The 26,680-nt window shown below is 42.1% G+C and overlaps 2 protein-coding genes and 1 long non-coding RNA gene across 7 annotated transcripts in view; 2 read left to right on the forward strand and 1 right to left on the reverse strand.

The window, feature by feature from the left end:
• The window catches only part of LOC143161438 (uncharacterized), a 7,871-nt gene extending 1,297 nt beyond the window's left edge, over positions 1 to 6,574 (forward strand). Inside the window, exons 2-3 of the long non-coding RNA XR_012995520.1 lie at positions 5,703 to 5,773; positions 6,347 to 6,574. This is a non-coding gene — a long non-coding RNA (uncharacterized LOC143161438). The remainder of the gene's footprint in view (positions 1 to 5,702; positions 5,774 to 6,346) is intronic.
• LOC143161435 (mucolipin-3-like) lies at positions 2,738 to 19,136 on the reverse strand. 4 transcript variants are annotated; one of them, XM_076340526.1, is made up of 15 exons: positions 18,906 to 19,136; positions 18,573 to 18,777; positions 15,875 to 16,104; positions 13,903 to 14,070; positions 13,180 to 13,333; positions 12,613 to 12,697; positions 12,436 to 12,532; positions 11,728 to 11,827; positions 9,591 to 9,703; positions 9,360 to 9,509; positions 7,221 to 7,322; positions 6,987 to 7,109; positions 6,208 to 6,414; positions 5,711 to 5,840; positions 2,738 to 4,036 (listed from the first exon to the last, which is right to left on the reverse strand). In XM_076340526.1, the coding sequence occupies exons 3-15, from the start codon at positions 16,100 to 16,102 to the stop codon at positions 4,017 to 4,019; spliced, it is 1,677 nt and encodes a 558-aa protein (XP_076196641.1). In that variant the 5' UTR covers positions 16,103 to 16,104; positions 18,573 to 18,777; positions 18,906 to 19,136; the 3' UTR covers positions 2,738 to 4,016. The 4 variants fall into 4 exon arrangements, with proteins under 4 accessions (XP_076196641.1, XP_076196639.1, XP_076196640.1 ...); XM_076340524.1 differs by having other exon boundaries at positions 6,987 to 7,322; XM_076340525.1 differs by lacking the exons at positions 18,573 to 18,777; positions 18,906 to 19,136 and adding an exon at positions 18,041 to 18,090 and having other exon boundaries at positions 6,987 to 7,322.
• Positions 19,137 to 19,437: 301 nt separating this feature from the next.
• The window catches only part of DNAI3 (dynein axonemal intermediate chain 3), a 31,061-nt gene continuing 23,818 nt past the window's right edge, over positions 19,438 to 26,680 (forward strand). The window contains exons 1-2 of one of the 2 annotated variants that reach the window (XM_076340523.1): positions 19,438 to 19,482; positions 26,460 to 26,591. In XM_076340523.1, coding sequence (XP_076196638.1) covers positions 26,474 to 26,591 — 118 coding nt within the window. In that variant the 5' untranslated portion in view covers positions 19,438 to 19,482; positions 26,460 to 26,473. Of the gene's footprint in view, positions 19,483 to 26,443; positions 26,592 to 26,680 lie in introns of those variants that run through there. The other variant, XM_076340522.1, reaches the window with a different exon arrangement.

The raw sequence follows: 26,680 nt of genomic DNA on the forward strand, positions 1-26,680 counted from the left end.
ACTCTTCAAGGGAGAAGAAGGAACAAAAGCCCGGGCAAACATCTATGTGCAGTTACTCAAAATTAGCTGCGGGAGCATTATGTCAGCTCATGCATGAAAGTTTTCTTAAGGTGTCCTCTGAAGCATCTGGTATTAGTTACTGCCTCAGGCAGGAAGGTGCCCCCGACAGATGCAGTCACAGGTTTGGTCTTTTACAGCAGCATCTGTTTTTCCCCTCCATCCGCCAGAGATAAATTATGCCTTTACACTTTTTTTTTATTGGAAAGGTATGAGCATATCTGGATTTGATTTCTTCCCCTTTTGCATGCACGCTGTTTACTTGACAATATGCTTCTATCTAACATGGAAACTGGTCCTTAGAAACAAGTATGGCCCCCACCTCTCTCTTCCCCTCAGTGTAACTTCATTCTGTTAAGAGATCTGAGCTCTGCTGAAAACAAGAAGTTCTCACTACCTGGGCATATGCAAAACATTGGCATTGAAATGAGCCTTGGCTTGAAAACAGCTGCTGCCCAAGTTTAGCACCCTGCAACTTATTTTCATGAGGAAATACTGACTATCGGTATTTTTCAGGCAACTCTTTCTAGACCCCAGTAAGAATCAGAACAAAGGAACTCTTTTACCCCTCCACACCTTCTTGGACAGCACCGAAAGTCCTGTTTTCCTTAGGATGGCGTTTTTAAGCATAATGATTTTATCTGATGCTTTATCTGCTTCTTTGCTCTCCCCACTTGCATTTTACAGTTCTGTCTGTGCCTGCTTAATTGTGTCAGCATAAAGATACCGATGTCTCCAGGATGCAGCTTTACATGTGTTACTACCATTGCTAACGTTGAGATCACTGATACTGTTGAAGTCATGAGGGTTTTTTTTTTTAGAATAAGATCATTGTCACACTTCTTGGCTCTGCAAGGCCAGAACCAGCACATCATATATTGACACAAAATAAGATTAAAAAGCCCCACCATACACACAACAGCAGCAGCCACAGATCTCCTGGCAGAGCTGCACTTCATCTCAAATGCAGCCAGTAGGCTAGAAAACACAGCATTGACTGGCTTCTGCTCAGATGAGCCAAATACTCAGGCAGATGAAGATCCTGAACACCAAGGATCAAGCAGGTCAGAAATCTGGACAGCAAGCACTTAGATTGCCAGCAGCACTACCAAGGAGAACAATACATAGTTTTCTTAAAAAACAAAATATAGATAGGTATCAGATATGTAATACAAGCAGCGTTCATTTTTCCAGTCAGAACTGGACATTTTGAGCAGGTATAAGCCAGTAACTTGTCAGGGTACTGTTCTTCTTTCCCCCACGTAACAGCCTGCACCCATGGCCAGAAATATGCAACTGCTGCTCTGCTAACTTTATAAGCAGTTGTCCCTTCTTTTCCTCCCACCCCATCCTATCCTTTGCTTTACACATCCTTCTCCTAATTTAAGGTAGCCCTTCCCCTCTGGCTTCACACTGTGACCCTGCCCATTACTGTTTGAAGGCAAGTTGCCTTTCATCAACTCTTTCCTCCCCAAACCCACACAACGGCCAGCAATGCTAAATTAAAAGCTGTGTAGTCCAGCAGAAGTGACAAAGTGTGGTCTTCCAATGAATTTCTATGTCTCAGTTGATCGACTTTTAGCTGTAGCACAAGCACGTGTCATTACTTAAAGACTCTAACAGGGATTTCACTGCAAATCAGGCTTCACAGTGAAGTTTGCTCTTCAGGCAACAGAAACCAGTCTTCAGTGGAAGATTTCTCCTATTAGGAATTGAAAGAATCTATATACGATATCTTTTCCTGCTCTGGGGTCACCGGTTGTAGCTTTCCATGCCTTATGCTCATACTGCAGGATTCTATTAACATGATTTCTCCCTGCTTCTATAAAACTTAGTAAGAATTTGATATTTTAGAGCTCTGACAAATTTTGTTGAAATTTGTCGCCAATTTCATGTTAACAGTGATGAAGCATATGCTCTGCCCCGTTTCTAAATGAAATCAGACTACTACTTGCCTTACAACTGTATTGGCAAACAAAGTATTCCATAGCTGTTCACAAAATGCACCCACATTTTGAGCAAGTTATTAATCTTAGCTTTCTCTTAACTCTGTATGAAAAAGCCTTGCTAAGAAGTCAGCCTTCTGCACTTCAGTGATCTTGAAGTGCTTGCCATCCTTGCCAGAATTCCTTGCACAAACTATGTTACACAATAGTGATGTGCACATTATACATTGTGTGTCGTTGAAGATCCATAAGGAGTTTAATGTGTCAACAGAAAACATGGTCGCTTAATATTTGCTTTTCGAGGCAAGATTGCCTTGAGTCTCCTTGAAAAGCTTCAGAAATCTTCAATCTTAGGTGGCTGTTGGAAGACAAGGACCTCAATACAGGAAACTTTCAGATGCTGTGAATAATCTGTTCTGCCTGCACCTTGCATCTGGTTTGCCTTTGCTGAATTTGGACTTCACGTAATGTACAAGAGCACTTTTAGTGTAAGGTTTAATACTTGCTTATTTGTTTCTATGGCAAACACTGAAAAGCTGTTAAACGGGATCAAACTGGGAACGGGTCCTCACCAGAGCCCACAGGAACTATCCTGACTACAGGAAATGCAAGTTCACACACTCCACGCACTGCTTCATGCCAGAAATTGCGTACTGCTATTAAAACAAAAAAAAGTTCCTATATTAACCTGGCAACATATTTACTCTTACAATGAACACTGACACACCCAGTACTTAACTGCAGCTGGAAGTGTTTATTGTTGCGCATTTACAATGTGTAAACATTCAGACAGAACATGTTTAGTGTCCTCCACCTTTGTGCACAGCATTATACATTGTCACATATACCTACAGGATTGTTGCTCACAAATGCAAGTTATCTAAAATATGCTTCCCTTTGGTTTTCTATTCTGCTCCCAGACTGAATAGACTATAGAAAATAAGGCATCCATTAAATGGCATCACAAGCAACAAAGTATATAAACTAAGCTGTCAAAACTGAACTTTTATAAGATCTAATGTTTCAAACAGCCGCTGACAGTACCAGGTTGTTAGGAAACATCCAGTTTCTAAAGCGTGGAGAGCTATGACTCTGAGAGGCATATCTATTAAATACACATGTATTTAACTTAGGTTAGACTTCAGGTTTACAGACTGGTGTACCAGAGGAAGATTTCAAATTAAAAAAAAATAGATATTTTGAAAGTGCTTTTGTCTGACTTTTCCTTTAAAAACATAAGGTCAGCACACAGCAAAGCTGAAGACTGTAACTGATCCTGCCCAGCGCTGGATATAGGAGAACATCTACATTTCTCCACTCAAGTCACCCTTCAAACTTCAGTTCTGGCCTGGCATATCCCTGGCCTCCCTGAGAAGAGGCTGCCGCTTACATTAAGTGGTACTTATGTTTATAGAAATATTTAGTTTATGCTTTCAGCCATATTTGAATGGCTTGTGCATCAATTCACTGTAACGTCTCTAGAAACAAGTTACACCAAATTTCATAGTTTTAGTTTATGTTATGTTTACTTTGAGTGTAGATAAACAAAAAATGCTGAGGGCTCTAGAGTGAGCTTTCATTCATTCAGTGCCGGGTCAGCCATAGCTAGATAATGTCTGCAGTACTGAGGGCTAGGTTGGTGTTCGAAGTTGCAATTGTCCAGCACTATTTCTACTTATAGTTGAAAGTTACTGCATTTCTAGTCTACTCACATAAATCTAGCCAAGTCTCTGAACACAGACAGCTTTTTAATGCCCTCTGCATTCTAGCAGAATTTAACCGAGGAAACAAATAGAACAAATCTAATAAAAAAGTCAAACCCCCAAAACCCCTGAACTAGCAGTGCGAGTGCCTAATCAGAAAGACTAAGTTTATCACAAGCTTCTGCTACAGGCTTACACTGTTGAGAAAAGCAAATTCAGGCTTTAGGTATAAGGTTTTCCACAAGCTCCACTGTCCAGTTCTTGCAATGTATGCTGCTTTAAAGCCTCCATGATACACTCCCACAATCCATTAAATATGTTCACTAGGACCTGTACAGGAGAGCGGGAAAAAAGTTATCAGGTACATGCATCAAAATAATAGTTTCATTCTACAAGGAGCCTTAAAGATGCATCTGAACTATTTAATTACTAATTTGACATACACTGATAAGAAACTGCTATGAACCACCATGAAACATTTTGAACACGTGAAAGAATTAAGAGAAGCTTTGTGTGTCCTGTAGGACCATATGACTGTTTAAAGAGCAGAAGCCATAGCACTGGTAACAACATCCCACTCGAGATACTTATTTATTCCTACAGATCATTTGTTTCAAAGTAAAAGGCCACGGTACTGAGCTAAAGGAGCGATGTCCAGTATTTGCAGGCAACTGCAAAGTCAGCCCCTGGTCCAGCTTCTAGAGAAAGAAACACACTATTTCCAGTTTGTAACACTAACATACACAGTATGAGGCACGCATGTGGATCAAGACATTTTGGACCAGGACAAAATCATTAAAGAGCAAATAATCAGTTCAGGAAACAAGGCTCTGAAACCAGGCACTTAAACACCTACAGCTCTGAGTCCAGGGCACTGCTGGCTGCCCAATGCCCCTGAAGAACAAATTGCTTGAGAGTAACCAAGTTTTCCTTTTCAAATGCTCTTCCAGAGTCCTGATCCCCACCTCCAAGTCAGTGGGAGAAGTATTACATCCCCACCCTGTCCTGCCTCGCGTTGGGTTTCTTGCCTGGTTAAACTGAGAGGTGTGTGCAGAAAAGGAAATATTAACAATTCAGTGCCCTTTACCCAGGAGTAAGATGCCCTGCTCTGCTTCATCCCACACTTTCATTTCAAGAAAGGCACTCGGTCAGAACAGCGGCTCTCCGCTCTGGACCGTCTGACTGCAGGCTCTGTTCTCTCCCTGCTCCAAAATACGCCCTCTTCTCCTCCCCCTCAGAAATATATTCTATCTTCTGGCATATAACAATATATCACACCAGAAAAGCCCAATACCAAGGAGCTGCAAACGCCTTTGATCTTTTTAATCAAGCTGCAAATATTTTAAGGCTCCCCCACCAAGGGACCCTTCAGCAAGCAAGACTCAAGAGTTGCTGCCAGCCAGGTTAAATATAAACCACGTAACCTGCAATCTGTATTCCTGAAGAAACAAAACTTCAAATAACTGAAGCATTAAGTTCTCCATAGTGGAAGTTAGGCAATCCTTTTCCAAGTGCTGTGATAATATCTTAAACTGCATGCTATCTTACAACCTTGGCAAGCTGATTTTCTCCCCAGGTTTCAGGCCTGCTACCATTTAAGTTAGGACACCTTACTGCACAAGGTGTCATTAGAAAGAAGACACTGAATGAGTTCAGTAAGTCCTGGCTATTGCAGTAAGTATAGGAAGTGTTAATGCTTGCGCATTATACATACAGGGTTCCTCAGTTACTGTATATATTATCTAACTTTCTGTACTATTTTTCATATGTTAATTAATTCTTAATTTAAAAGTTCCCTCACCTCTCCTAAGGAGTTTGTTGGCTGCAGACATTTCACTGAAGTGCCCCATTCTAGAGCATTAGAAATAGTTTGGGATTTTTGTGGGTTTTTTCCCCTCCACTCCCCAAAATTGAAGTACTCTTCGTAAACATTATACCAGGGACATTTTGTGGTGTGTTGCTTTTGCATATACATTAATGTATAATTTTAACATAGGTACGTACCGTTACAACAACAGAAGAGAGATACAGAACTCTCCTCCTCTAACCTGTACCTGCCAGAGTGCGGTAAGTCTTTGCACTGTGATATAAATCTCTGAAGTTCTGTCTCCGGAAAGCCATCTTGCTGGTAGTGCTAAAAATTGATATTTAGTTAAACCTTTAGCAGAGCAAAAACACACAAGAACCTAAATCCTCCCCAGACCACTTTTCAAACATTGCTTAAGCCTGGATTTAGAAGATTCAGAGAACTGAATATGAAATTACTGCTTTTTAGTAGATGTTTAGCTTCCATTGGGGCAGGAAATCAGACAGACTTGTAAGAAAACTGAAGTAGAGAAGGACTAAAAACCTCGTCATCACTCTGCACCCTCAAAAGTAGCCATTTTATTTATTCTTTAAATTGGCATGCACTGCAAGTCAAAATATTGAGGGAGATGAGAGTCTTGATAGCACCCATCTTGCATTTTTATTCCAAACGAAGAGTGAGAGTTCATGCTTACCTTGACAGTTTCATACGTATCTGTGATGAGTGCAATGAAGAGACTCAGCACCATATAGATGAACAGACTGATGAAGGAGTAGAGGTAGATCCTACTGAATAACCAAACCAAGTAACTTTTCTGCTGCATTTTTGCAAAGGTGGCAAACATGTCATCTCCATTGATCAATGAAAAGAGACATTCGGAAACCATGTTCAGAGAGCGAAACTAGAGAGGAGGGAAGAAGACAAGGACATCCATCGCCGCTTTATTTGGATCCAAAGACTGCACATAACATGAAGAAGATACACAGCTGTTGACTGGCTGCCTTGGATCTCTTTGTACGCCCAGGGTATGACAAGGTGCAAACAGTAAAATATTTGAGGAATGAGCGAAGTTTGTCACCTCCTGTACACATACACATTCAATTCATTCACCTGTAAACTCCTGCCAGAGCAGGTAACCCGATTTAACTTTTAGAAGGGATAAGGATAAAGTCTCCAAAGCTTTAGTTTGACACCGGCGTTCTGCAAGATGAAAATTATTTCTCAAAATACCAGCATGTGATTGGGAGTCACGGCAGCTTCCACTTCTGACTCAGAGCTTTCATAACTCGAGGAAAGTCTGATTGAGTCATGGAAGTCAGACTCCTCAAACAGAGCAGCATCATGTTGAAGATGCGCTATTTTTATATTAAGGGAAGCCTTGACATGGAAACTTAGAAGACAACAGTAATAATCTCATTTGTTTGGAATCCATGCTGCTATTCAAGTTGTCTTTTTTCCTGTTAAGTATATTACCTTCACATGGTATGGTCCCAGTACAATCCATCCACAGAAACAATAGCCCAGGTAGATCATAGCAGCACAACAACAGAACCTTATTACGTTGGGTAATGCTGCTCGCAGTGTTAGGATGAGAAGCTGCACAAAGCAATGCAAACAGTTAGAATTCAACCAGGCATTTCTTCCAGTCCTCTTATAGCAACAAACAGAATAAATACCAACAGCACGAAGATCCCAGGAGATCCTTACATTATACTTCTGAAAGAAACCTAGGTAGCGAATGACTCCAAGCCACACAAGCATAGTGGATATTCCTAGCAGTATGCTACAGACATCATAACTTGTCAGACTCTAAAAAAAAAAAGAAAAAAAAAAGAAAAACAAAGCCAAGTATTGTAACAACTGACAGGTTCTAAATTGCGACTCTCATTACTACAAAGATCTGTTAAGAAACATTGTTTTCCTTGGCAATCTCTCCCATTAAAAATTAGTTTGGCGCAATACACATATTAAAGAGCAGAAGTCCCACCAAAGAGCAAGGGCACTTTCAAGTGTAACTCATTACAAACAGCCATACGTAAAGGCATGTGAAAAATAGATTCTGACAAGACAAGCTTCATTTGCAAGGCCAAGAGCGCAGCTGCACTGCAGGTGCAGAGACACCCCCTCTGTACCTGCCTCACTAAGACCTGCAGAGTGGCACTGCAAACATTTTTATGTTGCTTCCAGACCTGCAGCAACTGCTTCTGGAATCTGCATGGACAGATTCCCCAAAGCAGCTTGGAAGTCTCTCCACTGCATCCCAATGGACAGTGTAGACGTGACTTTAGAACCACAGAGCAAAGAAGGTTCTTCCAGTACGTAGGCAAAGCGGTTTTTAAAAAATAGCATGACTTGTCAGCAGAGCTCAGATAAATACTAAGGAGGATCTTGTTAGGTAGCCGGGAACTGTGAAGTGTAGAAAGTTATCAAGGAGAAGACTAATTAGCTTCTAATTAATTCTAACCAGAACTTAATTTATATTTTTTTGGCACTTCACTGTTTTTTTCCACCTACACATACTGGCCTGTTTTCATCCAAGTTAGTATATACTCTGTTCCCTGAACTGCAGCTCTACTCTGAAATGGATCATGACAGCTTACATGAATAGGAAGTTTTCACTATTTTCTGTTTTTATTCCTCTAAGAGTTGGCTAATCTTTTATATTAGCATAATTCATTTACAGCTTGACAAAAACCAAATTTAGGCTACTTTAATATGAACTTGTTATTCAGCCATTGACTTTCATACAGTAACATGGAACACCATCTTGTTATTATGGTCCACAAGCCTTGCAAAATGAAGTGAAATGTAGCTGTAGAGAGGAGTTTTAGTAAAACACTCTCTTAGAAAGGAAACATATATAAATAGATGTATTTTTATATATATATATATATATATATATATATATATATATATATATATATATATATATATATATAAAAGATACCGGAAACCCAAATGCAAGATCTTACTCCAATCTTGTTCTCGTCTTTGCTTCTCCCAGAGCAGGATGGAGTTATCTCTTATCTTAGCCAGCTTCCTCCTAGCTTCTTTCTATCCTAAGAACTGAGTTTATAGTTCCTAAGGTAAGATAGGGCAATTTGTACAGGGCGTTTCTGATAGTCAAGCTGTCACCAGATGGATTTCAGACCCGTCCTTTCATCATTACTGTCCAAAGTCTGTTGTGTTGCAATGTCACACTTCGAAGTCTGCTACAGATTTGGTGAAGAACAACATTATCTGAATATTAGAGTGCTTCAGGGTAGCATATTGTAATAATTTTTCCTCCCTAATTCTGGCTGCACATAATACGATTTTAAAAGGGTTTTTTTTTTTCCTATGTCAAGTTTATTTTAGAAATTGAAGGCCTAGAACCTGGCTGTGGCTACCTGTGTGATAGCTGGAAACCAAAAGCTGGGAAAGCAGCAAAGTGATGTTTAAGAAGAGAGTCTCTGTGTTAGTTAAACACTTGTTAAATGGGGAACAGAAAGTTAAATGCTAAATTTAAAAAAAAATCCATCAAATAAGCAAATATAAGTGGTCCTAAACGGGGAAGAGAGGAATTCAACAGTCTTAAACTTTCAGAGATGAAGTTCATTTTATTCCTTGGAGTCACAAAGGAGCAAAGATAATTAGAACTAGAACATTCGGTGATATTTGGAGTTTTTATTTCTCGCAACTGGAAACAACACATCTCAGTTATAGTTCCAGAGGAAAAGATAGAGTTTTAAAATTTCATGCCACTCAGAACCAACTATAGCCAGCCTAAAGTCCTCCGAGAGATTTAAACCTAGCTGGGACAGAAACAACCAGTTTTGTTTCCACCTGACAGTATAAAAAGCTTACCTTGGCTTGTATCTCCATCTTTAGAGTTGATCCAACAATAGTTAAGACATCGCTGACCATAATCAGGATGTACCATCCGTTGACAAATTCCATTTGATCACTGAAAGATACTTCTTTCTTATAATAATATAGGAAAAAGCTTACAAATTCCTAGGGGAAAGGAGGAAAGAAAAAAGTTAATCAGACTTAACACAAGACATGAAGACTTTCCAAGGAAAGAGTTATACCCACCCTTTGGAGCTGAATTCCTTTAACCACTGATCGCGTGCAAAGGATCAATGAGGCCAAACAAGTCAATATAACAAAAGCATCGAAGATCATCATGTAATGAGTGTTCTTCTGTACTGCAAGAACAAAAATGTACGTTTATAATCAGATGCACTTCATCTTGTTGACCATCTTGAGTATTGAAGTAAGAATCAAGTTTTGATGTTAACTATGTTTATACAACTGAATTAAGAAAAATCTTAGCATTTTTCCCACAAAAGTTTATCATCTGACACATTTTCATGAGAGACACAAGTGCATCTGCACTACAGAGTACACTTCAGTTAATTTAGGAAGGTTGATACCACATCAAAAATATACCAGAGTGTGAGTGCTTCTTACAGCCCTGCAGAATTAGAGGTGGGAGTTGTCCATTTTACAAGCACTGGAATGGCCTTTGGAGTGACAGAACTTGTCAAAAAAAAAAAAGAAATCCCGGGAACTTAACAGTATGTATCTTCTCTTCCAGACCAGTATTTGACTACCAGATAGGCTTTCTGTCCTAGAGCAGTGCAGATAATTTGCACTGCTGCTCAGCTAGCAAAGACCAACATTGAGCTAGACGTGTTCTCCATCTCTTATGTTACTAAAATTCATATTCTTGATTAACTAAGGTCAAATTTTGCACCAAGTCTACCACTAGACCTCTTTTTGGTTTTTATACCTATCATACAGCTGAAACTAGATGAGACAGTGTAAGGATTAGATTTTTAACGCTGAGTGATTGTTTGGGGAAAAAAAATTGAAATAAATTAATGCTAAATTTGTAAGAAGGTGCAGCAATTCTCCAAAACGGGATACTGAAGTTCTAGTTGGCTTCACAAACTGCACTACTCAGAAGAAGCCCGCCTACTTCTTGCTTATACCAAAGTCACTAACACGTGTACTGTTGCCATTTAAGTTGGTTTTGCAGTGTAGTCCAGAGCAGCAACAACTTGTTACTGTCCAGTTGCAATCATTACCTTTGTATTTTTCCTTGGCTTTCAGAAAATAATACAGGGTACTCCAAGAGATGATTTTGAAAACTGTTATAGAGGTGATCTACATAGGTATCAAATGTGGATCATTACAGAAGCCTGGTATCAAAACCTTCTTGTACTGCCGCACTAGCAATCTGTTAGACGTAGCATGCCATCTGGTGTGCATTTATAACATGGCAGCTAGTAAAGCTAGTTGATAAAGAGTGTTTAGTGGAACATGTATTTGCATATGTGGTGTGTTTTGTATTCTGTGATGCATTTCATTAAATTCCCCAAAATTAATTCCAATCTGGATCTTTAAAAAAAAAAAGTCTCTTTTTTTCACTACCAGCTCTTCATTTCCTAATGTAGGCATAGCAAAGGGGAAAGTGGCAAAGTAGAAAAATGGACCTGATTCATCCTATTGCTTACTTCAGGAAAAAATTAAAAAATAAGTGGAATTTAGAGTCCTGGAAAGCTTCTGACTTTCAAAGAGATTATTTTCTCTAATCAAAAAAGATTTCAGACAATGTTTTGACCAGACCCAATAGCTGCCAACAAAGGGTGCTCTTGTGAGTAACTATTTAAGATAGATTATTTAACCACACCATGCATCTCAGTTACACCCAAATACATGCCAAACAACATTTAAGCAGCAGCATGAAGTGTTTCTAGCCATTCCACTCCAGCAAGCCTTAGCAACAGTGCTTCCTTATCTTTCCTGGTGCTAAGTCCTGAAATAAGAGTGAATCAGTTTCAACTTTCCACCACTATCATGTGTCCTTCTGTTGCCTGGTGCTAGAAGAGCGGTTCACAGCCCTACCTTAAGCAATGAGCAGCCTAAGTTCAGTAGCCAAAGCTAGAAGGACGCGCAGTGAGGTGTGGAAAAATTTTGGTTTGACAGTATCAATGGTGCAAGGTTTGAGAACTGCTAAGGAAAGTAACGGTATGGCTGGGTTCCCAGGATTTCAGATCAGAGGTTGAAGAACAACAGTTCCTTAGAAAATCAGGATTTAGAGCGCACCCACTAGAGAATGCATGTCAATAGTGCCTCATCTTTTAATAAAGAAAAAAGTTGACAAACATTGTGCTAGTGTGGCAAAAGTTTAGCATGAAAATTTGAACACATTTACGTCACTTACTTGATCCAGAAACATGCCAGTCTTTACATTCCCTGATCGCTATGTCGTTGTCTAGACTTATTTTAATTCTTCCACTATGGGCTTTATTATCAAACACTATCTGTATTAACAACAAAAAAAAAGTGCATGTCTTTTTAAAATTAAGCCATTACATATGTAGCACACTGTATTGCTAAGCTTGCATAATGATTCAGAATAATTCTCTGAATTAGGGAGAAGTTACGAAACTTGTTTAAGCTTAAGGTAATTCCAGTTTATTCAATCAAATGCTGTCAAAGTGAAAGACAAACCTGGAGAACCATCTATTTGCCACAAATTGCTTGATCAACTAGATACTAGGCGAAATTCTTTTAAGCTACAGCCTCATCCCTCTATGATCTGAAAACAACCTTTCCTAGAAACATCTCTCTAAAGGGAAGAGGTTTATGCTTTCGTTATACTTCAGATAGATTAGAGCACAGAAGGCAGTAAGCCAAGCAAGTGCTTCAGGACCACATCACGAGCACTCAGAGCTTAACCTCCCACAGTCACAACTGGCGGTTATTTACAGGGTACGCTAAGCCATGACACAGTAATCCAGACACCACTGAGGACCAGCCAATGGTGCCCAACACTCTTGAGAAAACATCTGCACTGACTGTGCATGGTAAACCAGCAAGGACGATTTCTCATTTTGAACAGAAAGACACGTGGCAGGCTTCCACGTACCGTCAGAGTGAAATCGTAACAGTCAGGGAGCTCGTGGTGACGAACGGTCTGGAGGTTGATCGCCTTCAGATTGAACATGAGCTGCACCGTCACCAGTCTGCAATAGAGCTTTGTATTAGCTTTTCACAGGGAAAATGCACAAATACCCCAATACAGGAGGTGCTGATTCCTCCTCACCTGTGGAAATCCAGAGTGAAATTCAAATTGTGCTTTCCCACTGTTGTGTTGTCTAACGGCATCATTGGCTCAATGTACAAGCAGTCTGCAACGGATAAGCACTCACAACAATATCTCATGGGTTATCACGCTCTTTAACTGTAATCTGCCTTTCCCACTCCCGAGGCTGGAAAAAGCTGTTGACTACACCAGGCAAGATAGCACGCTTAAGCGAGGAGTCATTTGGGAAGATAGCCGACAAATATATTGGCTTTCCTGAACCAGCCAAGTTATTCATCATGAATTCATAGGGAAGGCTCCTGAAATTAGCCCGAAATACTTGTATTAGATGATCATCAGCGCTAACGGTTCATCCCTTGTTTTGTGACGGTAGACATAAAGGACTGTTACCTTGGAGGTGAGGGCTAGAGGTTAGTTACATAGTAGTTTTCTTGCCAGTTTTGGCTGGTAGTAAGTTCAATATAGATCATTTGATAGGACTATACAATACTGGATGTTTATGAGAATTCATCATAAACGTAGGGTCCCTCCTCCCAAAGAACTGATACGATAGATTAGGTTGATTACCGGTCACAATCTCTGGGTCTATATCAAAGGTGTCATTTCCAGGACAGATGGTTCCTCGCTTGTAGAACTGCTGACACACGGCCAGAGCTGTCTCTTCTGCTCCCCTCTTCTCATAGGCATGGTTTCCAACAGAAATGTTGGGCAGCTGTAAGTACTAAAGTTCAGAACAAACAGACAAACCAACTTAGATGGCACCAAAACTGTTAGTCTCTGAAAAAAAAAACCCAACCAAAAAAAACAAAAAAAACCCCAGCCAACCAAACCAACCCAGAAGTGTTTGGATCTGTGCTATAACCCACCTTTTTTATTTAAAAGGTCACCTAAAGAACTCTGAAACCTACACCACACGACAGCTGAGTCCTCAAATACTTTAAAGTATTTGACAAAGACAGTAAGTGCAGGATTTGGATCTAAATACCTTTTTGCTTATTAATTTTTTCTCTTTACAATCCTTACTAGAAAGCCTAATTTGTTATTTGCAAAGCACTCTGGCTCAAATCCAAGGCCTGCTTTTAGTGCAGAATTAGTGTATTCATTAGCTTTAAGGATGTCACCACAAGTACAATGCTCTGGCAACGACAGAAAACCTGAACAAGTCAACATTCTAGTCTTAAGCAACTGGCACAGAAGTTCAATTTCAGACACCATCGGGGAAGGTGGAAGAAGAAAAGGTACCCAGGTAAAGAGCATATGTATTGTATACATTGCAGCGACAATCCTTACCTGGTTTATTGCAAAGAATATCTGGTCATAGACATCTGTTTGTGTGTATACAGCATAGGTATCATCCATTCTGTCCATGTATCCTTTCAAGAAGAGATGTTTGAATGCAACAGTGTTCTCTTCTTTGAAGGCAACCACCATTTGATTGCTCAATCCAAAAACCACCAGCTGAAAAAGACATTTATATTTCCCGTTCAAAGACAAAGTTGGCTTCTGGATTAACATGTGAATCCTGTCCTGCAAACAGCCACTCTTCCATCACGCTGGTACACACGGCACTTACATGCAGGCTACTCCATTTCACAGCTGGTCAAAAGAAAGTTTGACTTTAGGAAACAAAGGGTTTCAAGAATGTTCCTTTAACATGTTTACCAGCATCTTGGCCAAGGACTCGCATTTTCACAAAGAAAAGGATACCATCTCAAATTCAAGCTACCCATATACTGTTACACGTGCTTTGTTAGTTCAGCCTGACATTAATATGACTTGCCTTGGGGAATATCGGTGTACCTCAGCCAAAAAGGCAGGACAGGACTTAACCAGACCCCACTTTGAAGTCCTTACTCCAGTGCAGAAAAGGCAAATTGAGGACAACTCAGAAAAACAAACATCCCTCCCTCAGTTTGGGTGAAAGGTGCTTTGAGAATAACTGATCAAAACTGGGCTTGTAACAAGATAACCTCTGAAGCTGTTAAAAAAAAAATATTGCAATTGTTCATGAAAAGTTAGCATAAAACTCTGCTAGCTACTATCCAGGTAGAAAAGGTTTCCAGAAGAATGTGATGTATTGTTTGTGGGAGCTCGCAATTCTCTGTAGTGACTATTGTTTCAAATGTAGTGTCAGGAGTATTGTGAAGAAACTCATCAGAGATAAGCCTGAATCAGTAGTCTACAGATTAATTTTATGGCCACAATGCAAACTGGATATGTAGGGTTTGATAAGGATAACTCAGTTACAGAGATACTAAAATGCTCTGTGGGCAAGCTCAGCGTGCTAGGCACACAGGAATACACTGCTAAGATTGAATTACCTACTGGCACTCACCTTCTGTGAAAAGGCTAAATCAGCATTAGTTTCTTTCTTATTTAGGTTCTTCCACCATCAAATTTTATTTTTAATCGCAAAATGGGACAGATGACATGGGATGATGATACATTTTAAACTAAAGCAGTAAGTAAGGGATACAAACATACTGCCAGATGTATACCAAAAGAATTATTATTCCTGCAGTTTGTCCCATCATTCACGCAACCGTGGAAACCATTCTTCGCCATACTTGCATTGTTATAGCACTGACACCACCATAAATGTAAATCACGTGCAGGCAACTCTGAAGGATCATCATCTGAGGCGTTAGAAAGATTTTATGAAAGACCTTCTTCCTCCTTAACCACAGAACTTTGAGACAAACAGTTGTGTTTTAGGCAGCAAATGAATGGGTTGTATGAAATCTATGGTGCAAGGCTGGGTGAGAAGAAGACTGGGGCAAAATTTCTGGTTTTGTCAATACAAGAGTTTGTATACCATACGCAAGGCATAAGCGAACATCATGAAAAAGCTACCCATTTCAGTTGTTATCAGTGTGATATTGAAACACAAGTGACTGTTCCTTCCCTCGAACACAAACACAGAGTGAAGAAGCTATTGGGGGGAATAGATGTGTAAGGACGCCATCCTTTGGGTGGGCAAAAAAAAAAGGGAAAGGAAAAAAAAAAAAGTAAAGTAAAAAGTAGAGCCCTTAAACATGGTTCCCTTCACCTCCGCTCTTAGGAAAGCTCTCTTTCAGTCAATAGTTTTAGGAGAAAATTGCACCATCTGAGATCTAAGCTACATGTATGCAACTAAGATAGATAGTTTTGGGGTCTATCCTCTCCCTGTCTCTGCACCACACCAAGAATAGCATTTGTCACCTGCACTCCTTACTTGAATTCCCATGGGCTAAGAAGAGTCCCTGCGTCCCTAGTTACTCACCTGAATAGTAACCATTGCTATTTTGAGTAGCTGAATCCCAAGTTTCCAAGGTTTCCTGCCCCGGGCCCAGAATTTCTCACATGGGTTCATGAAGAAGAATTTTAACTTCCTTCTAAGCTGGTCTTCCAAAAGCCCCTCCTGTGATACTGACAGGTGTCGTTTGTAGCTGCAAAGATTTTCATCATCGTGAGCACTGCAGCTGCTCACAGCCACTTCAGGATTTTCCATTTCTGAAATGAAAACAAGTCCATGTCAGTTAAAAAACATGCAAGCGTGAATACAGTAGCATCATCAGTCTGCACTGACAACCTAGACTCCCAAGATGTTTATCTTCTGTGAAAGGCACTTGCACATTACACTGAATTTAAGACCTTTCTCATAATATTGCACATGTTCTGCAGAACCCAGAGAAAAGTTTGGGCAAGATCTTAAATTTGCAGATAGGCTGTCAGGACATTTATTTAATAGTGGAATTTCTGTCCCTTGGGAATTATGGAGTCACTTGCTGAAAACGTCTTCCTCTCTCACTTGCCAACAACATCATGTATGCAGACATCCTGACTCATTTCCTTCTGTGTCCAGAAGGATACCAAAAGCATCTCACGAGCGTTCACTCTTCTGGAAAACTTATCTACTTCTGTAGCTAGTATTTTCCCCTGCTGTCAGCCTGCTGTCCAGCCCTTGAAAGAAATGGAATTTTCAAGACAGCATTTTTCTTAGACATTAGTATTAGCATCGTTCGCTCTTGGAAATGGAGACCCAGCACGCCAAATTGCAATTCAGATAAACTACCTGAGCGCATTAACTTGTCATTTGGCAAGATTATATCTATTCCTTCAGCCATGAAAGACTGAATGCAAACCAATGGTGATCATGAACCAGACAAAAAGAGCAAAAGGTAATTGTATTCAAGCATCGTGATTAACCGAAGAGGCTCACATTTTAGATCAGTATGAGGGGAAAGATTAGAAGAGAACCTTATAAACACAGTTTGAGACGTTACTCTCTGTAGTATTCAACGTGTTTAGATGTTGATCTGTTACTAACTTCACTGACTCCCAAACATTTTATAAATGCTTTATAAAGTACTGAAGAGGTAGCCAGGAATATTTGTTTCAGATAAAAGATTGTTGACGTTAAGAACAGAGGAGACCCCCTAGGTTGTGAATAAATTTAAAGATGTGCCATATTAGACAAATTATTTTTCATTTGCATAAGAAAAGTTTCTTCTATAACTCAAACAAAAAATCATCACCGAGATTAATTTTTAAAAACGCGTAGATCACAAGCCGCTCTCCTCAAGCGGCCATTGCACACACCAGAACACAAGCCTGCTTTCAGATACGATCCAAGACCATCAGTTTCCCCAGCTGTCAGAGAGGGCAAGAAAAGTTTTGAACCGGCAGTTTAACACTAAGAATAGGCCCATGAAGAGGCTGAACAAAAAAATTCAGCTCCTGTTTTATCAGGTCTCCGTCGTCCTGCGGGATACTGTATGCCACAGTTGCCACTCATCTTTCTTACAGCTGATCAATCACTTCTAAGTTAAGCCCTACTCTGATACTGCAATATTCCTGCCAATGTAGGTGCTTGATTTAAAAAAAAAAAGAAAAACGGAAAAAAAAAAAAAACCCACAACTTATTGACCTCACGGTATCGGCTTGAGAAGATGTTCCAGACAAACATAGGACGCGGGAAGTATTTTCTCATTAACCTGCGCAGAGGCAGCGCGGGCTCCGCGTGCGGGCTCCACAGCTGAGGGTGTCGCAGCCGGCAGCGCCCCAACCAGGCCGCCCCCTTCCCCCCGCACAGCCGCCGCCCGCCTCAGCCTCTCTCCCCAGCCGTTACGGGCGGCTGACACTTACAGCCAGCCAGGACGTGCGCTGCCTTTCGGGTGGCGCAGGGGACCGACGCGGGCCTCTCCTCCCCTCCGCAGGGCACCGGAGATTCCCCGGGGAGCGGGAGCCGCCGCCGGCCTCGCCCGCATCCGCATCCCCATCCCCGGCCCCGGCGGAGCGCGGCAGCCCCTGCCCCTGCCCCTGCCGGGCTCGGCGTGGCCCGGCCGGGCGCTGATTTACCGCGGCATACCCAAAGCCAAAAGCCGGTAGGCCGGGGACGCGCCCCCCGGCACCGCTCCGTGCTCTTAAAGAAAAGGCTTCGGCATACCTGCCAGCTGGGTCGCGCTAGCGCCGCGGAGGTCCTGCTGCTCCCTGGCCTCCCGCCCACGCAGGCGGCGGGGCCGGGGGCTGCTGGCGCGGCGGGGGCGGCCGTGGGAGCGCGGCGCCCGCAGCCCCGCTGGCCGCTCCCGCCCCCGCGCCCTCCCGGCCGGCGCGGCTCGGCAGGGGGCAGGGCTGGGGGGCCTCCGCCGGCCGGCCCGCCCCAGCCTGGGCTGCGCGGCGCTGGGCACAGGCACGCGGCGTCTGTCACCTTCTGCTTCACGTCTCCCCCCCCCCCGCCGCACGTGACTGGCGGCTCTCTACGCTATATATACTTTCTATAGGATGGTAGTGCCCTCTCCAGATTTATTAACTTAGGCTTCTGCATCAGGAGGAAAAAAGGTGACGCTGGTGTTACAATTAGCTGTGTCCCGTCTGTAACAAAAACCCCCTTTCTGGTCACGGAATTGTCGTTATGAAGGGCAGCCAGCGGTGCGGTGAACTAAGTGGAACGACTGACATGCTTAAGTCATTCCACTTACATGCAATTAAGTCATTAAAGTTATTAACTGGGCTTCAAAGAAACGGCCTCCTCTCCTGGGTCTTGGCCAGTTTCGCCGCGGTGCGGAAACGATCGCTTTGGTGGTCGCTGCCTGACGGGCGGTCGTGCTCGGGATAAAGCCCGGGTTACGGTAGCCGTGTCCAGTCACCAGCTGCCTGGTTCGCGCTGCAGGTACCCGTGTGAGCCTTGGTACAAAAAGAGAAGGTAGAATAAGGACAAGGCAAAACCAAGGGGAGTCGCAGGCGTTTTAAGAGAGGGAACTTCCTGGCTGGAGAGGGAGAAATGGAAGACGGCAAGGATGCCTGCTGCCTACCGTGAGGAGGGTGGGTGGTCCTCGGAGTGCCACCGAGGACCAGCGCTGGGTGCTCCACAAACACCGAGGGAAAGATGCTCCGGGGCTGCTGTGTTTTACGTTGCAGCAAAGCAAACTGAATTATTTTTATGCATCAAAAATACGAAAGATGGGGAATACAAATCTTCGTTATTACCAAATCGCATCGAATCACCTAAACCTCCTGCCCAGCTGGAGAAGCCGCCGGCACTGCCTGGCAGCTAATGGCGAGGAGATGCCGGGTCGGGGGGACCGTGGGCGGCGTGTCTGCAGAGGTCACTGCCACTAGCTGCCGCCTACAGACCCCGTCATGCTCTGCTCCCCACTTACCCCCAGGCGGCGGCAAGCCTCCCGCGCACAGCATGCCGGGACTTGTAGTTTTTATCTGAACGGCCGAGTTCCTGCGAGGAACCCCCAATAGCAGCTTTCCCTCTCGGGGGCGGGTTTGAAAGCAGAGCGCTGATTGCCTGTCGGAAGCGTCAATCCTGGCCAGCCCCGTTGCCCTGACAACCGCGCGGCGCCAGGGACGCGGCGGGGCCGGGGCCGCGGTGCCGCGCAGGTAGGGACGGCCGGGCGGGAAGCGGCGGCCGGGGGCGAAGGGGACTCGGCAACGCGAGGAAGCGGCCCCGCTGCGCTAGCGGAAACGGGTGAAAAATGACAGGCTCGAGAGCACGGGCAGCAGCCGACAGGGAATACCCGTTAGGTCGGGCCGAGGCTGCGGCGCGGAGCCCGCGGCCCGCTCCCTGCGACCGGGACCGCCTCAGCCGCCTCTTTCACCGCGTAACCTGCCAGCGGGCTCAGCGCCTTCCTCTGCCCCCCGGCCTGTGGGAGGGGAAGGGCCCGGCCGGCCCTCGAGGGTGGCTGTGCCCAAGGCTGGAGGGGGGGCTAGTGAGCAGAGCCGGGCGGCGGCAAACCCTCCCCTCAACGTGGAGCGAAGCCGCCTCAGCCCCGCCGGCAGGACCCCTCTGCTTCTGCAAATGACCTGCAAATTCAGCCCCGTCCCGTTCCCGGTCTCAGTACGTGGTTTTGTTCCAGCAACCCAGCTCTCACATTTCAAAGATGAGATGATTATTTTTCTCACCTTTGCTTAAAAAAAAAAAAAAAAAGGATAAAGTCTTATCTAGTGCAAACCTTTACATATAATATTTCTGGTTCAAAAGTCGTAACAAGGCAACATATGCTACTGTTTGCTTCCTGACAGGATCATGTTATGACAACTTAAATATCATATTTACTAAAATTTATTAACAATTTGGTCGGTACTTCAGTAGTTAATAACGTAGACCAGCTGTACTGGCTCACACTAGAAGTTCTGACTAGGCCAATAAGGGCCTGGGCAAGATTATAATAAAGCCATACTTCCACTTTTCGCACCCTTTTTTCTTGGATTTATGGCTTCATTTCTATAGCCAGAGGTATTATCATCATTTTTGGCAGCCCTCAATTTTTCATCTGTCAGTTTGCCCTGTTAACTTCTTGAAATTGTGCACTTTTGGCAGCTATCCTGTCCACAGGCAGTATGCTTCATAATTCAGCTACCTATTGTGCAATGAAATACTTCTGTACTCCTTTTGTTTGTTTTCAGTCTGTCCCTTGGTAAGCTCATGTGATGCCAGCTAGATCTTGTATTACGAAAGACCGTGAATAATCATCCCCTGGTCACTTTCTCCATGCCTCTCATGATTTTATTGACTTCTATCACATCCTCTTCAGTCCAGGCTAAAAAGAATCCTAGTTTATTCCTAGTACAAAAAGAGTTCCATATCTTCAATCATCGGCTTAGACAGGTGTACTCTTCGCTGGGTAAAAAACTGGCTGGACGGCCGGGCCCAGAGAGTTGTGGTGAATGGAGTTCAATCCAGTTGGCAGCCGGTCACGAGCGGTGTTCCCCAGGGCTCAGTACTGGGGCCGGTCTTGTTCAATATCTTTATCTATGATCTGGATGAGGGGATCGAGTGCACCCTCAGTAAATTTGCAGACAACACCAAGTTGGGTGGGAGTGTTGATCTGCTCGAGGGTAGGAAGGCTCTGCAGAGGGATCTGGAACAGGCTGGATCGATAGGCCCAGGCCAATTGTATGAGGTTCAACAAGGCCAAGTGCCGGGTCCTGCACTTCGGCCACAACAACCCCATGCAGCGCTACAGGCTTGGGGAAGAGTGGCTGGAAAGCTGCCCAGCAGAAAAGGACCTGGGGGTGTTGGTCGACAGCCGGCTGAACATGAGCCGGCAGTGTGCCCAGGCGGCCAAGAAGGCCAATGGCATCCTGGCCTGTATCAGAAATAGTGCGGCCAGCAGGAGTAGGGAAGTGATCGTGCCCCTGTACTCGGCACTGGTGAGGCTGCACCTCGAATACTGTGTTCAGTTTTGGGCCCCTCACTACAAGAAGGACGTTGAGGTGCTGGAGCGTGTCCAGAGAAGGGCAACGAGGCTGGTGAGGGGTCTGGAGAACAAGTCTTATGAGGATCGGCTGAGGGAACTGGGGTTGTTTAGCCTGGAGAAAAGGAGGCTGAGGGGAGACCTCATCGCTCTCTACAACCACCTGAAAGGAGGTTGTAGCGAGGTGGGTGTTGGTCTCTTCTCCCAAGTAACAAGCGATAGGACAAGAGGAAATGGCCTCAAGTTGCGCCAGGGGAGGTTTAGATTGGACATGAGGAAAAATTTCTTTACTGAAAGAGTGGTTAAACATTGGACCAGGCTGCCCAGGGAAGTGGTTGAGTCCCCATCCCTGGAGATATTTAAAAGACAAGTAGATGAGGCGCTTAGGGACATGGTTTAATGGACATGGTGGTGTTGGGTCGACGGTTGGACTCGATCATCTTAGAGGTCTTTTCCAACCTCAATGATTCTATGATTCTAAAAAGAGTTCCATATCTTCAATCATCCACGTTAGACCTTTTCCAATTCTATCCTATTTCTCTCTGAATGGAAGAAAGGAGAGAAACAGAACACAGTATTATCCAATGTTTTAATGAGGATTTCCATTTTGTTCTCTATGCCTTTCTTATTAATTCTTAACCTAATTTTACACGTATTATACTTATCATCCCAGAGCCTGTAACTACCTCTACTGGTTTCTATCAAATAACAAAATCTACACCTGGTTCAAGTAGGCCTGATTTAATGAAAAGTTGTACGTGTGAAGTCGGGTACATTCAAATAGAACTATTTGTATGCTGAAATGATTTGGCAGTTGCCAAAACTTCGGTTTTACTCCCTACAACTTCTACAATGAAGTTGTGTCCAAATATGCACAAGCATTATCAATAATACAAACTTTAGGTGTTTGTATTATTTGCTCTTTGTATAGAACAAAGTAGAATAAATTTAATTAAAGGGAACATTGTATATGAATTTCTGGACAGATCAGGTCATTCTCAAGATGGTATTTTTAACAAGTTCCTAAATGTCTACTGACAGAAATGTGATTTTTAGCTTGATAGTGACACAACAACAAAAAAGCAAGTAGCACAAGTTTTTGATAATTTCCTTGTAGTGCTTTTGTTAAATGGAAGTGCACTCAATTCTTCTGTCATTCCAAACTGCAGTTAATTACAGTGCTAAATCAGTAATGCACACAGGCTCAACCTTAAATCATTCAATTAGGCAACTAATGAATCATTCCATGTCCTCAATTCAGACAGCATCGTCTGTAGTACTGATAGCTAATTAACTTTCCCCTTTTGCAGTACCTAGCAACTTTGCGGATTTGTTTTATAACTGTAAATGTTTCAGTACATTAAATGATTAGGAGAACACTCTGATCTTATTTTTTCTCTTGAGCCTAATGTTCAAAATATTACGCCATCTATAAATAAACTAGGCTACAAAATATCAAAGTTGTCAAATATTTACTTGGGCTTTACCAATTAAATAATGTAAAACTGTGTGTTCCACTGAAAAATTGCTGAAAAATTAGACTGAACATATTTAATGAAGTTTTAATGTAATACATTACCTACTTTTAAAAGATAAAATATATGGCAATGTTTATGACAATTGATTTTCAAGAGCTATTCCTTTTCGTAGGTTTTGCACTCTTTAAATTAACATAATTTTAAAAATTTAATGTTATTTCCCACCTCTCCTCAATCATAGAATCATGAATTTATATAAGCATTAATGGAAAGGCATAATACATTTGTATATTTCTGGACAAATACGCGTATTAGAGTCCTTTCTAAATAAGCAATATAGAAATATCCCTGAGAGGATAGGAATGAACCACAGATTAAAGACATTATCTTTTTTGTCATATTTTCAGACAGTCCTCTAATACAGACACCAATTTTTTTCATGGTTTTCTTGTTAGGATTTGGTACTTTGTGTAAAAACTTAGGGAGTGAAAAAAACCAAGCCCCTGAAGTAAGAGGTAACTTCCGAAAATACTGGCTTTTATCTTACACGTTAAGAACCATTAGGATTTTTGTTCCTTTATTTCTTTTTTGGAAGAGGAGGGGTGCCAAAGATTGCTCTTCAGTACCTACTTTAAAGTTCTCAGCGCGTGTTGGTTTCCTGCAGGGATCACCTGGGGGTTAGCAGTGTAATCCTGTGTAAAAAACCAACTTTGCATACATACTTTGTAAATGGCTATGGGCATGATTATGCTTCCAGAGGAGTTTTTACAAGTTCTGCCTTTGCTTTCTTCGGAGGCCTTACGTGTTTCCCAGCCACTGACAATCATACGCTCACAGGATGACAAATGGGCAGGGGCGATATGGTATTAGGGATATTGTAAAAGGAGATAATTACTTTGTACTTTTCTATCTGCTTTCCAGTTGGTGAGCTTCTGTGCATCACAGATGGAACCACGAGCAGTCCTATTGTTTGCTGTATTCATTTACAACCCTTAAACAGGGATATTTTTTGTATTAACATATGCATATACATACACTCAGTCACCGACACTGCCTTCACCAGCACTGCCCTTACCTGTACAGTGCTGTGTGTACCTCTACACCCGATTCTTTCAGTAAAGGAGGAGGAACTGCATTGCTGGGAGACAATTTTCAAAAGTTTTAACTGTTTTTATAGGTTAAAAAAAAAAACCAACCTATAAAAACTTCAATATACTTGAAGTGAGTCAAAGGAAAAAGGATGTTTTTACTTGCAAGTTACTGTACTAAACATAGGCATGTGACTTATCTCAGCCCTCTCAGTGTTTCCTCTATTCATGTGACTTAGGGTTTAGGCTACTCAGAAGAAAGAACTCAAAATTTCCAAATTGGCTTTGTTTCAGTGTATAATTAGGAAATGGTGAAGTAAGACAATGTGACTGTAATATATACGAGATGGTTCATATTGTCCTTCAACTAATTCCTAAAACATCTGGCCTCTCCTCCTATCCTGGAGGGCTGTCTCTTTTATCCAGAGGCATCAAGGTTGGTTTCAAATTAGAGTAGTCACAGAATCCATTTATAAAATGGGCCACAATTTTTTTACGTAAAATATACAAGGAGATGGATAAGAAATAGTTTTGTGCCTTTTTTTTTTTTTAAATAGGGGAAAATTAGCCTCTTTTAACCATCTGAACTGACATGCACTCTAAGTTAGGTAGCCCTAAGTGTTTCAGAACTATAAACTAAGCATATTGTTCAGTGTAGAGGCTCCTTTGAAAGATTATAACTGGGAAAATATATTGAATGTTAGGCATAAATATATTGTCAGTGTTTGTAGTCTTGTATTTGACACAAAGACTGTGAGAATGAGGGCAGAAAACACTCCTAATTTTCTCCTTACATTCATTATACGTGACGTGGGTTTTTTTAATCTTCCAAAAACATCATCCCTTGAGAGGCAAAAGTTTCAGAATTCTGAAACATTAATCTGTTTTGCATTGGTATTATCATTGCTTTTTGGAAAAAGCAGAAGATTAAATTGCTACGGTTCTTCAGATGGATTAATGAAGGGGGCTGTATTTGCCGTAATGATCAAACAAGAGAGAAGTGCGCTAACATCCCATGGATGCAGCTTGTCACCTGGGATCTGCAAGATCCAGTATGATAGAGAAAAGAGCCTGAGGATTTATAGAGTATATTTTTCTATTTTGATTGGAGTGAAAAAGAAAAATGAGTAACTGTAATAAGAGTGTCAGAGACTGTTCCCATTAAAGTCAACAGCAAAATTTACCTTCAATTCATGGGAAGTTAACATAGATCCCAAACCCAGGCTATACCACCAGGCTATAATCCATGACCTATATCGTGCCATCAGTAGCCATCTCCAAACTAAAATTCAGATTGGAAGCTAAAATTATATTGCTTGCTTCTGGAGTATATGAGAACTGTGTTACAAAACAGAAAAACACTGTTTCTCAGTCTGGGAATGAAAGACCATCCCAAAGTCAGGATGACCGCTGAAATTGCAAACACACAGGCCACGGCGTGTTTAACACTCGTGCTATTTTAGGCCTTTCGTTGGGAAAGTCTCAAGGCAGAACGTTTATTTTATAAACTCACCTTTTCACCTTAAGCATCTTGACAGTAAATGGGCTGTTCACATGTGCAGGCAGACAGGCTGTAGCTCCTGTAAGAGTTCATCAGAAATAGTTATGACACAGTTCTTGAAGGTGCCGTCTCTGTCCTATAAGTGCATCTGCTTTCCTCTTATTAGCATTAGAATTATAACAGCATCCAAATACTGTAGACGCTTTGTAGACTTTTAAAAAATGGTTCCTCTCCCGGTCAGTTTACAGTCTTAAAAAAAAGTGGGAATATGGAAGAGGGAGGACACAAACTGAGAGTCCCATTGTCCTTATCCCAGTTGAATGCCTCTAGCTGTTCAATAATAACATCAAACCATTTTCAATACTTCTAACAGAAAGTGGACCATCCCGATTTAGTTCTATCGGCTGCTATGTGTGCACCTTCCACGTGATGGTGCTGTCCGGTTTGTAGAGTGGGCAGGCTGCGTTGCATTTCCTTCTTTGCAATGGAACTGAGCCTTTTCTACGTCGCTGTTCTCATCCTTACTTTAGATATTGGGAAGAAGGAGAGCAAATGAAACAAGAGTAGCCTTCTGTACAGTATCGACTCCAGCTGTGTGGTTGCTACATGTCATTATGCATACAACATGTCATTATGCATACAACTTCTTTCCAAGTTTGTCCTCCACAGAGCTACGCTGAAAAATGCACTGGAAACAGAAAAGCACAGAAATGCTTTGTGCAGCTGAGTAACGACTGGCACTTAAGGACATTGGGACAAATATTTACAACTGGAGAATTTTCACCTGTGCTCTTCCCACTGTAGCTCAGGTCCTTAGCTTTCTGTAAGGGAAACCCCTATCCTAATTTAACCTTTCACTGTTTTGGATAATCAGTTTCCATACTTTAATCACCCTGGACAGAAGTATTTCCATCTATTACATATCGTATCAAAATAGAGTTTATGATTTAAAATTATGGAACATACCTTTGGCTGCATATGAAAATCTTACTATAATGATAAACCACATAAAGTCATGGACCAAATTTTCACTCATACATGGCGCATTCCGTTGTCTGTTTAAAGTTTATTGATGGTATGTATCTTTCTCTAGAGAAATCTGAAAAAATGTCAGAAAATCTCATATCCGGCAAGTCCTCCTTGAAAAGTCCAAAAACCTCAGCAAAGAAACAGAAAGGTGAAAACAAAGCTAAGGAATCCTCAAAAGGAAAACGAATACAGCTTGGTATGTAAGGCATAGCAGCAATGAAACAAGCAGTAATCTGGTCTCACATGACAGCTACCTTAATTATTTTGGGCCCATGCATTTAAGTA

Source organism: Aptenodytes patagonicus, chromosome 5 (genome assembly GCF_965638725.1).
Source record: "Aptenodytes patagonicus chromosome 5, bAptPat1.pri.cur, whole genome shotgun sequence".
Classification (NCBI taxonomy): domain Eukaryota; kingdom Metazoa; phylum Chordata; class Aves; order Sphenisciformes; family Spheniscidae; genus Aptenodytes; species Aptenodytes patagonicus.